Source organism: Desmodus rotundus, chromosome 2 (assembly GCF_022682495.2).
Source record: "Desmodus rotundus isolate HL8 chromosome 2, HLdesRot8A.1, whole genome shotgun sequence".
NCBI lineage: Eukaryota > Metazoa > Chordata > Mammalia > Chiroptera > Phyllostomidae > Desmodus > Desmodus rotundus.
The window spans coordinates 186,968,686-186,981,218 of NC_071388.1; the positions used below are offsets into that span (position 1 = coordinate 186,968,686).

Below are 12,533 nucleotides of genomic sequence, written 5' to 3' on the forward strand. Positions count from 1 at the left end.
GCATCTTGAAGACAGTGAAGATGTGGATGGTTATTGAGGAGAAAAGGAGGCAGCGCTGCCCAGGGATGTAAGCCAGTAGATCACTCACAATTTCCATGTTCGTTTATGACTTCATGGATTACAGGTAGGTCACAGCCATAGTCCCCTTTCCACCTAGCTTGCTCCCAGGTGATATAGCTACAGTGAAAACAAGTCTCAGACATCCAGTAGCGAGGAGGTAAAAAAATGGTTTTGTTCACAGCACCTGCATGGAAGGGTCATTCGAAACAGATGTGACGATATTCAGGCAGACGGATCAGAAGAGCTCTAGTCAGACCAGGTAACAGAGTTCTCTATTGTGGGGCAGACACAGGACCAAAAAAGAATCCTAAGCCTAAAGTACCACTCCAGTGTGGGGTTAGATTCCTCGCCTTGCCAATGTCTAGTTCCTGGCTTATGCAAGAGTGGAAATGCTGTACAATGTAGATAACCAGTTCACATATCTGGAAGACAACTAGGTTGAAAACTAAAGTTGTCCATTAGGCAATTAATTCCACAGATCTCACTTTCAGTAGCAAAACTGAAGCTGGAGAGAAAAGTGGAATCACCAGCACATGAGTCCTGGTAGTTACAACCACAGGAGGGAGGGAGATAACACAACAGAGTAAAAGTGGGGAAAGATCTTAGAGCTTTTGTGAGACTATGTACTCAAGTTTGCTTCAAATTCTTATGCACGTGACATGTGCACAGACTGCCGTTAGGAAGTGACCCGGTCTCTGGCCTACCTTGTATTTGGAAGTGTCCCAGTTGTGGACTATGCGCGCCGGGATGAGGAAGCTGTCGTCCACGTGGCAGCTGCTGCAGTAGTACCAGCCGCTGTAATTGCACACCTTGGCCTTCCCATTAGAAAGGCCTATGGATCGCTGGCATCCTGTCCAAAGCAAACACAAAAGTCCACGATTATTGTACTGTTAACAGCACGAGACAAGGCTATACATCCCTCAAGTTAAACAAAATTCCACAACGGGAAAGAAATTGCAGAGTATCCATGTATATAGACAGATATGTGTCCTCCTTCCTCGCCCAGCAGCTTCCACTGGTCCTGTTTCTGGCCTCTCCTGATTCCAGCTCTTCAGCACACAGCTGCCACGGATCAGTCTCCCCACAAGCCCACTTTTACCTCCTGGCTTCCCTCCTCAGAGACTCTATGTCCACAAGGCACTCTGTTGGGCTCCTCATACAGGATGCCATAGGAGCCACACATCTCCATGAGAGAGATGTTATCAGCTCTGTTTTACAGATGAATAGACTAAGGTTGTAGCCAGGTAAAGTATTTTGTCTTGAGGTTACCCAATCAACTAGAGGCAGAATTGGATTTGGCTCTGAGCTTGTCTGACTCTAAATAATCCTAAAAACTGGTATGTAGCTTTGCTTCCAAAGTCAACGAAAGAAATGTGTCCTTTGATGGCCCCCATCTCCCCTCTCTGAGTACCTATTCCTACTACTCTCCAGTGGGAATGCAACGTCTTTGTTCCAGTCAGAGAACTCTCCACACTGTTTCCTGAACAAACACAGCATGCTCACTCCACCCTCCGTATCTTGGTGCACACAGTTTCTCCTTGCACAGGGCCCTCTTCTCTGATCTCTACTCTGCCGCATCCTGCCCATTACTCAAGGCCACTGGTTGCCTACAAGTGAGTGCGAAGGCCCTCTTTGTGTCCAGGGAAGTCCACGGTCCTGTGAGCGCTGTCCCCGTACTGTCAGGGGACCTGGTGATGATCACGGCTCTGACGCCAAGAAGACACTAGTTTTCTTTAGACGGAGGAACTACCTTTTACTGATGAGCAGAGAACTCTGTCACAATCAATCCAATGGACAAAATCCAGACAGGCCATCATGATTATATAAACAGCAGCGCTTTCTTGACATTTTTGATTTACAACTTTCATTTTAGAAACCCATATGACCCATTTCATGGCTGGGTGCTAAGAACTACATTTATCAAAGAAATCTCATATTAAGCCTATTTTGTGATATGGGTGCAAAATAAATTACTACTACTGTTAATAATAATGATGATATAATGATCAGCGTTGTACCCCATTTCCATCAGAAAGAGCTAAAACACACTTAGCAAATTGCCAACCTAAGAAGACACCGATTCACGTGAACTGCATGAGTAAAAGGGTCACGACACTCACAGAACTTTCATTTTCATTAGAAATGAAACGGCACGAGTAATCAAGCAGTTTCCCCGTGCATCCACCACAAAGAGAATGAGACCCTACTGTTTTTAAATATGGGAGGTATCGAGAGACAGACAGTAAATGTGTTGGTATTATGCTTCAAGAGCTCAATACTCTTCCTTCCTAAAAGAGCTCTTTCTTTACTATTGAGGAGCAACAAAATCCTAGCAGGTGTCTGTTTTTCAGATCGGCAGAGTGAGGTATGTGTGAAAGGCAAGGAGGAACCAAACGCACGCATTGCTCCTGCTGGACATGCAGGAGGTGCTGTCCCAGTCACCAGGCCGTGGGCTCAGGGCGCTGTCTGCGTCACTCACTGACCACACTGCCCGTCTGGCATTTAGCACACGTCTCCTTACACGAGCAGGCCTTTTTATGTGCTTGTACGGCCAGAACCACATTGTTATCTTCTCAGATCTGTTTTTTATCCTCAGCACTTCACACAAAGCTTTGTGTATAGCAGACCATCAGCAAATGTTTATGTTGAAGGGATGATAAACTGAGTATTATTTAGCACACATCCAGCCACGTGCATATAAAGAGATTTTCATTTCCCGTAGCTATTCTAGAATTGACCCTCCTAACCTGGTCAACTGCCTCTTGAAACAGCCTACTTTTGTTAATTTCCCTGTGAAAGCGTGTTGTCTGTACTAAGATTTATACACTACACATGCATTCATACATGGAGTTTGAAAAAGAGTTGAGTGGATCTTGACATATTCTAGACACTGGGCTATTGCAGTTTCCAAAAATTAATAGGCAGCCAAACTGACTCAACGCTGAAACGACAATGAATAGAATTCAGTCTTTCCTAATGATTTAGAAAGTGATCATGATCCTGTACAAATTCAGAATCGTCCTTATAGTTGAAACTCTCACTGCAGAATACTGCAAAAATGCATTTAGGTTATTTTAGCTTTTTGGTAATTTGGTGGATATAATACACATTAGTAAGCATTTGCCGGATATTGCTGCAGTAGGTACTACTGGGAATATCAGCCTATACTTTTTAATGACTTTATTATAATTTTCGAGGCAATATTAAAATACACAAGTGTGCATTCTGAGAAAGCATGTAGCCTAAAGATGTATATATCAACCAGGCACACCGGTCCAAAGCCTAACATTCTGGGGGTTCAACCACATGAGCTAACAAACGAGCTAAACATCCTCGCCTGTTTGCAGAGGTCTCCAGGCTCATGAAAGACGGAAAGGCTGAGACAACGTGGCTCAGGTCCACTCAGCCTTTAGTGTGTAGACAGGGGCACCAGCACAAAAACTCCGACCTCTGGTCCTTGGTGTCTTTACCTCTATACCTTATTTAGAACCATGCTCTCCTGCTCTGGGTGCTGAAATCACCCCTAATAACAGAAGTAGGTGTCGACCTATCTGCATGCACAGGACTGTTTTGGATATGAGGTGTGCAGAAAAGCACAAGCCGAGAGTCGGGAAGCCTGTTCTCGCCTAGGGTACAGTTAAGTCTGACCCGTCAACTCTCTAGGCCTGCTTTGCTCCCCACAGAATTAATGGGTTAGCCTACATTGGTGGTTTGCCAAATTCAGTGAGCATGAGAATTTTCTAGAGATGTTTGTGAAAAGCATAGCCCCCCTACCCCCAGAGACGTTGGTTCTGTAGCTCTGGGGTAGGGCCCAGGAACTGGCATTTCTACCCAACCACCACCAGGCACTGAGGTGTGTAAAAGCTGGGCATTGCTCCCTGATTTCTAGGTGACTGCAAACGTCCCCCCAAGCTCTGTGTTTCTACTTCTATTCAAGTAAAGTGCAGAGGGTGTACAAATCATGGGCTCGGTGAAAAGCTCAGAATTTGTCACATAGTTTATTTTCTAGGCTGCCAAAATCAACATTTTAGGTTCTGTCTACTTCCAAAAATTTACTGTGTAGAAACAACCTGAGTTCATTTTACCAGGGTTTTTCCAGAGCATTCATTGTCCCCACCAAGAAGAATCTTATTTGACTTACAAAGAAATAAAACTTTTAATCGTCAAATCCAATGTATTTATCATTACAAGAACATAGGGTGGTGGGGAAAGAAGATTAGAGGCTAGCTGGTAGCCTGATGTAGATTCACTTTATAAAAACAACATACCATTTATTTGAAGAAGGAAACACCCATTCTTTCAATTAACTGCCAGATTTCCTTCTTTAATATTATACTAGCAAATCATAGACTAAAAATGTCTGAAACAACCCCTTATAAAGATACACAATCTGGGATTTCACTATCATTATAAAGTTTTCAAGAAAGTGAAAAATGTGTTTTCTTAATAATTACTGTTAGAAAAACACATTTTTTTTGGAGGCTGCCAAAGCTGGACTCTGACAAGCAACGTTATGGGGAGAAAAACAGAGCTGTGAAGCAGAAACAAAATATAATTAATTGAAATAACTAATTAGAGCTTATTTACATATTATATTTGTATGTACCTTCCAATAGACTTTTCAACAATGTTTCTAAATTAAAGGGCATTTGTAGTAGGGAACACTCCACATGTTGGATCAAAGCAAATACATTCTTCCCAGTCCCTTTTTGAAACTTTTCAGAGAGTGTATTCAATTCATAGGAACAAAAAACTATCTCACAAGAGAACCCACTGGCCTTTTTTTTTTATTTTTTTTTATTGCTTCCCACCCCACTTCAAATCTTTAATGAACACATTCTCTGAAGAGCTTGGCTTCCCTCTGATACACTTTGGGAAACAAATGTAACCATTTAACCGAAATTCTATTTGCTGCATGTAAGTCCATTTCCCAAATGGCCTTTTAAGACACCCCAAAGAATCTGTTGCTGGGGGTTGAAGCAGAAATTTTGGCATAATTCTCCACAAAGGCACAATCCTTCTTCTAACAAGTGTACCCAGTTAGCTCAATTGGCTGCAACGCGCTGTTACTGAAGCTGGGATCTGAGGAGGAGCCAACCCTGTTTTCTCAGCTTCATGGCTACCAACTCCGCCCTCTGGCCCCAGACCAGCAATTGGGAAATTCATGGGTGTCAGAGAAAAGGAACAAGGGCTGTGGCTGGATCCAGGTGAATCCCTGTCACCGAGGAAAAACACACACAAGGCTTTCTGAGTGGGCACAGCCCTGCTGCCACTTTACCCAGTTTGGTCGTGTAAATCCAGTGTTTGTATGTGGAAGGTAAAAAGCTCTACGAGGAGAACAGGGGCAAATAAAAAGGAAAAAGAGAAGGTACCTCGATGAAACGCAGTAAAAGAGGTTCAGAGTGAGGGGACAGATTTTCATCTGCTCTGTTAAAATAGAAAAAATAAAATCGGTTTTATACCCTCTTTTACTGCATGCCCAATGGGTAGGGGGAGGTGACCCTGGGTGGGGGGTCTGCCCTGCCCCTCCCTCCTCCGTGCTGTCCAGTGTCCTGGCTTGGGACAGTGAGCTGTGGTAAGCATTGTGCAAAATGTGGCTTGCAGGCCTGGACTTTGGTCATAGGCTTTCGTGACTGAAATAGTCAAAATGAAGAACAGAAATAGGGGTTCAATGACCTGCTATTTTACAAGAATTAAGAGAAAAAATCAAAAAGAACTTAGCTTTCCTAGCTTACAGTCTAGAACTGTTGGCTCAGTAAGTAGTTAAGTGTTGAACATGTACTTTTTAAAATAAGGCGTCACGTTGGGTATACAACCAAAAACTCTGTTTAATGAGCCTGGCCTTAGCACAGAGCTTGCACAGTGTCTAAGCAAGGGACCGTCGGTCAGTGGGCAGAAGCAATCGTTTGCAGGTAGTTTTGGTGTCCATTACAGGAAGTGGAGACAAAGCCAACCTGGGTGCAACTTGCATTCCCCACTGTAGGAGGGGACAGAGCTGGCATGTCAGACCACATGTGGTTCTGCAGTTAACACAGGTGGGACTGAGGCTATGGAATTCTACACAGTGGTGATGGGAAAGAGCCAAGGGAGGGGGACACTGAGAAACACCAATTTAGAAGTAAACTGGGCCCCCTCATCTCTGAGGGATATGATTCAAGACCCTCAGTGGATGCTGAAACTGCAGAGTACGAAACCCTACGTGCGTGTATGTGTTGTGTGTGTATACATGCATGTATACTCGTATACACACATATACATATACTCATACACACACACACAAATACACTCGCACTACGTGTTTCCTACACATACACACCCACGATAAAGTTTAATGTATAAGTTAGGCACAGTAAGAGATGAACAACAATGCCTCATGAGAAAATAGAACAATCATAACAGTGGGACAAGGGTCACTTGGACACAAGCACTGCAACGCTGCACCAGTGGATCCGATAATCAGGTGGCTGCTGCAGTGACAAATGGGGGTGGGGGTGGGGTACACAGTGGACACAGGGATGATTCGTGTCCCCAGTGGGACAGAGAAGGGCGGTGTGAAATTTCATTACACTGATAGGAGTGGTGTGCAAATTAAAACGAATGAATTGTTTATTTCTGAAGTTTTCCATGTAATAGTCTCTGACCAAGGTTGACCGTGAATAACTGAAACCCCAGAACACAAAACCATGGATAAGAGGGGGACTACTATAAGTGATCTAAAGCTTTTCCCATCTCAATGGCTCAGTTATTCTGTCTGCGGGACAAGACGGTGACCCACCGAGTAGGGGGCACCTGCTTAGAAAATCAATCAAGACATGAAAATTCGGCTGGAGAATCAGGCACATGAAACCACATGTGTGCATTTGATGTGTGTGCGTTTTGTCTGTCACCAGGCAAACAGGGCCCATGAGCATCTCAAAAGAAACTGAACGAACAAAAGGGGAAATCAAGAAAGGTCCATTGTGTACCGCCTAGAATGCTACCGTGAATACAGGGGTACAAAAGTAAGCTCATAGTTGTCCGTAGGAAAATAATACAATAATTAATAACAATACATTTCACGTACTCACAACTATAAGCCTACTCTTGCCCGCCCCTGCAGCACGCATACTTACTGCTCGTAGTCCCTTGTGTACTTTGCGGGATCACTCTAGACTGTTACATCTCAAAACTATTTTCTCCATAAGGTTTTAAGTCTTGTAATAGTGACTTCTCTTCCCAGGGGATGAAAAATTCATGGTTGGGAGGGAATACACATATAGGCATTCCTCAGAAATATTGTAGGTTTGGTTACAGACCAACACAATAAATAGAGTATCGCAATGAAGTGAGGAGTAATCTTTTTGCTGATGGAAGGTCTTGCCTTCAATTTTTAAAAAGTGCAACATTTGCAAAGTACAATAAAGCAAAGCATAATCTTGAAATCTACAGACTGGTTCTTTCCAAAGTTATACTGAAATTCATTTCTTTTCATCAGAAAATAATGTCTTTTTTCTGATGGGTTTCATTTTGTTTGTTTATAAGTGGACTTTATAACAAGTGATTATAAAAAGGAATTGTCACTGTTGGCTAAAACTTTGATTCAAAAAGGTGAGTTGCAGAAAGGGGTGACACACGTTAAAAAGCATAAATAAACCCTGGCTCAGCGGCTCAGCTGGTTGGAGCGTCATCCCACATACCTAAGGTTGAAGGTTTGATCCCCGGTCGGGGAGCATAAGCGGTTGCGAGGAGGCAACTGATCAATGTTTCTCTCTCACATCAAAGTTTCTCTCTCTCTCCCTCCACCCCCCTCACTCCTTACTCTCTCTCTAAAATCAGTAAACATATTCTTGGGTGAGGATTATAAGAAAAACCTAGATCAGTACCACTTGGACGGGAACTCCCTACGGAGGCTGACACGCGTAGGAAAGCTTAGGCTGGCACGTGTAGACTGGACTGCTGCTAAGACAGCTCTGTCCTTAAGAATGAGAGAGACGTTAGTAACGCCTACTGGACGAAATGGGTGCACCTAACTAAAGGCTGTTCATCTCCGCACAGCAGCATGGCGAACGTTATGCTTGTGAAGTACTAGCTCTGCCCCGGGACACAAGGAGTGTTCAGTCCACACGATACCTCGAGAAACGGAGACAGGCTGAGGTTCGGACCAACAGATACCGACTGTCCAAGACAGACGCTATCTAAGAACTGTAATCATGGCTTACTCGATTATACTTATAGGACTAAGGCAACCAAAGAAAGATAATTTTAAAAATCTAATCTGAATACTAATTGGTTTAAAATTTAGAAGTATTCTACAAGTCTCAGTAAGGATTTTTTTTTTGCAATGAATATTTAAATAGGTAAGTTAGCTTTGATTTGTATGTCATATTAAATATAGAGGTACTATATTTAAGCAAGCAATGAAGTGAAAATCACATGTTATGTAATTACAGCTGACTGAAAATATAAGGCAGCATGCCAGTGCTTCCCTGAATCTGTCTCTTGCTTCAACAGTATTTGGAAGGAACAGACCCAAGGAAGGGAGTTCTCCTTCTTCCAGCCTCTAACCACCCTCCAACCTCCTTCCTCGTCACCACTGCCAAAACCATTGTCTCGGCCATCCCCTGCCTCCAGGACCATCCAACACACATTTTTGTGGCTAGCTCCTTATTGTTGACCAACCTTGAGCTCTCAGATTCATCAGAATTATTCCACTTAGGTGGAGGCCACCATCAACCACTTAGTCAATCTGCATCTATGGGACTCCTACCCTCCCTCCCTCTGGGCTTATATATCCACCATTACAATGTAGCTCTGGAGGGGGTGGACCACTTCTTTTGTGAGGAGAAGCACGAGAGCACCCAGCTTCTCATAAAAACGCAAACAGTGGCCACATCCTCTTCCAGGATGTGCAGAAACCATCCCAAGATGAGTCAGGTAAAGCCATGGATGCCATGAAGCACCATGGTCCTGGAGAAGAACCTGAGCCAAGTCCTTTGGTATTTGCAGGCCCTGGGTTCTGCTCACATGGACCTCTATCTCTCTGACTTCCTGGAGGGCCACTTCCTGGATGAGGAGGTGGAAATCATCAAGAAGGTGGGCAACCACCTGACTAACTTGCGCAGGTGGGACTGGGCAAGTATCCCTTGGAAAGGCTCACCCTCAAGCAGGACTAGGAGCCTCCAGAGGCCAGTGGACTTTGAGGGGCCCCTCTTCACCCCCCTGGGGTCAGGGCTTTTGCCCCCTGATATAAGGCAGTTTTTAACCACCCTGGAGCCCTCTCCCAATCTGTGGACCAAATGAAAACAATAAAGCTTTTTGCAGCAAAAAAGGAAAGGGGGAAAAAAAAAGAAGAAAAGAAAATACAAACTAAAGACTTTCTACTCTTGCTAAACTCTGTTTGTTTGTTCAAGTTCATGGAATGTTGTTAAGATTATAAATCTTATTAAATAAATTAATAAATACCAAGTAGACTCCAACTCAAGTTGAGAAGTGTCAAGATTTATTGGTCTTTCAAGTAAACAATGATTGAGAGCCTAAAGTCAATATTTAGTCAAAATTTATCTTGAAAGGCAATAAATCTTGATTTTTGCCAAGGCAAGTAAGTAAATATGTTCACTGTTCTAGAAATTCTGACTGGTTTTCTATCTACTAAATAGCTACCTTGAGTTATAAATATAATGATCTGTGACACATATTTTCGCTGCCAAAGAAATGATTTGAGTCATTGGGTTACTTTAATTTTGTTACAATAAGATGCTTCAATAGTACTATTTATAGTAGGGTAAGATAAGAAAAGTTTAATAATGAAATATTATAAATTCAGAAGCTAGTATATTTAAATCAGTCAAAATTTAGTATTTTTTAATACTTGTTTTCTTCTTAGACTTTCTCATTAACTTCTGTCCCTGTCTGCTCTTTCCCCAAAGACTTTCAAAAAAATGATAAGCAATTTAAAATGGAAATAATAAATAGGCAAATAGATAAATAAATTTCTACATAGTGCTTACTATATGCCAGACACTATCACACTCACTTCACCCACATACACTGTTCTTTTATCAATTCTATGAGGTAGGTATTATTCCCTTTTTACAAATGAAGAAGCAGAGGCAGAAGGTGATAAACTAATTCTGTCCAGGTTGTACATCTAGTGGAAAAGGCAGAGCCTAAAAGAAGTAGCTGATGTGGCACTTTATGAGCAAACCAATGAACTGTATAGGTGAATTTCCACATAGCTATTTCCTTGTAGAAGACTTTGTAAAAATCGTCTACTTGTGGATGATATGACAAGCACAGAAAATATGAATGAATCAAGTACACAAAAGTACATAATTTAGTTCATCAATGCATTCAGCCTAGGACCCCACAAGCAGTAGCATCACCTCTGAATATGAAGGTGGGGTGGTGGGGGCAAGGATACAAATCTATAAGGTAGAAAGCAGAAGAGACAAGCAAAGGACAAAGCAATCATCCTAACTATGGAGATCAAGGATGGCTGTGTAGACACAGGGGCATTTCAGCTGGGGCTTAAAGTAAAGAGATTTCGGCAAAGAAAAGTTCGAGTCAGGAAAATGGGAGCACGTTTGGAAAACACTGACCATTCCAGTGGTCTGAAGCTCAGTGGAGCTCAGAGGGACATTGGGGTAGCTTTGAACCACAAACTGACACTAGACCCTAAGAACTGGAATGCTCATGGGAAAAAGTCCTAATGAATCAATAAGATACAGGAACAGCCAGAGTTGTTTGAAGCAGAATAGCAATCTGAGAGTAACTGTCATGAAGACACTGGAAAGGGAGAAATAGCTGGTAAGTTACTGCACCAGTCTGAGCTTGAGTTAGAAGTGGGCTTGGGAGCAGGGAGAGGGAGGAAAAAAGGAGAGAACGTGTAGATAAAACGCCAACAATTTGACAGCCGACCAATGGAAAGAGCATGGCAAGGGGCTCCTCAAAGATGCCCAGGACGTTCTGAGTTTGTGACTATTACGTGAGAAATCTATCAGTCAGAAGAGGCAGCTTTAGGGAAGAAAAGCTATTTGTTTGAAGCATTAAGTTAAAAAAAAAAAAACAGACCTCAAAAATTTGAGCTAGCAGATCAACTAACTCCTAAAGCTCCACTGATATAGAGAGTAATTCCCTTTTATTGTACAAATCAGTTTGAATTCGATTTTCTGTTACTTGTGACTGAAAGGATCTCATAGATTTATACTGAAAGATGTTTCATGGGTGTTCCATTTCTATAACCTACTACTTTTACTTCAATCTACCCATTAAGATGCCAAGGTCTTATTATACGCCATCAGATGGTGTGAAACGATCAACATGCATTTCACAGAAGACACTTTATACAGAAGTGAGGAAGAGCAGTTCAAGGAAGCGAAGACACAATAGGTCTCGCTTCTGGATAGCGCAGTGCAACCCGGGGAGACTTCTGTCCCAATAGGGAACATCGGCAACACCTAGAGACATTTTTGGTTGTCACAAAATGATGAGTTGGGGTAGCTATGGCATCTAATGGACAGAGGCCAGAGATGTTGTTAAACACCCCTGAATGCACAGGACAGCCCCCCATGACAAAGAATTATCTGGCCCCAAAATGTCAATAATGCCACCTCTGAAAAACGCTGTGACAGTACAAAGACGAGTGAGCACAGTAAGAGAGCCGTGTACTGACCTTAATCACTTTTCTCTGCAAGCGAGGGATGTGCCGTCTATTATCTGGAGGAGAAAAAGCCCTTTCACCGGCTCTACTTTCTTATCTGAAGAAAATGAGTCAGGCTGCTAGGTTAGAGGAAAGAGGTGCCGCCAAGGGGCGGCCTTGTCCGCACTGCGCCGTCTACTCGGCTGCCTGCTAACACCACCTGCTCCAAGCTGGAGGCTCTTTCCTTCACAAATTAACCCACCGGTGAAACGCCTGCTTACCAATAACTCTTACTTGAAAAACAACTGCAGAAACAGAGGGCGTCAAACTAAGCTGATTATTGCAGACAGGAAAGCTGCCGCTCGTGGGAATAAGGCTCCTCTGCCACGGTTTACCTCCTGTCCTCTATCAGCTCGATCTTAAACCCGGAGTAAGTGCCAGGGTTACCCACACGGTACCCTGCGATCCTCGGCAGGAAGGGAAGGTCAACCTCCCCGCCCTCCTGAAAGGCTGGTGCTGGGTGGGCTACCTGGAATGTACACCCTGAAAGCTTTGGGGGAAAACGTCTTACTGGAATGTCCCTCTGAACTATATTAGAGCCTGAGGCCACAGGAAAAATCATTCATATAACATTTTACATTTTGTTCTTTGTGGATTTCTTGGTATTATTTTATACTGTTAAATAATATTACACTAAAATATTATTTATCTTGATTACTGGGGGGGTTTTGCCATTCCCTTAAATGTTGTGCCCAAAGCGAGTGCCTCACTCCCCTCACCCCAGTCCCAGCCCTGCTCTGAACCCTTTATTCCTCACAGAGAATCCAGTTCCTGCCCCAACTTGCTACAGTGATTT

The 12,533-nt window shown here is 43.1% G+C and overlaps 1 protein-coding gene across 3 annotated transcripts in view; it reads right to left on the bottom strand.

Moving 5' to 3' along the window:
- PLEKHM3 (pleckstrin homology domain containing M3) overlaps positions 1 to 12,533 on the bottom strand; it is a 171,053-nt gene that overhangs the window by 105,108 nt on the left and 53,412 nt on the right. For all 3 annotated transcript variants that reach the window (XM_045198279.3, XM_024564256.4, XM_053919019.2), the window contains exon 4: positions 765 to 910. In XM_045198279.3, the coding sequence (XP_045054214.2) occupies positions 765 to 910 (146 nt within the window). The remainder of the gene's footprint in view (positions 1 to 764; positions 911 to 12,533) is intronic.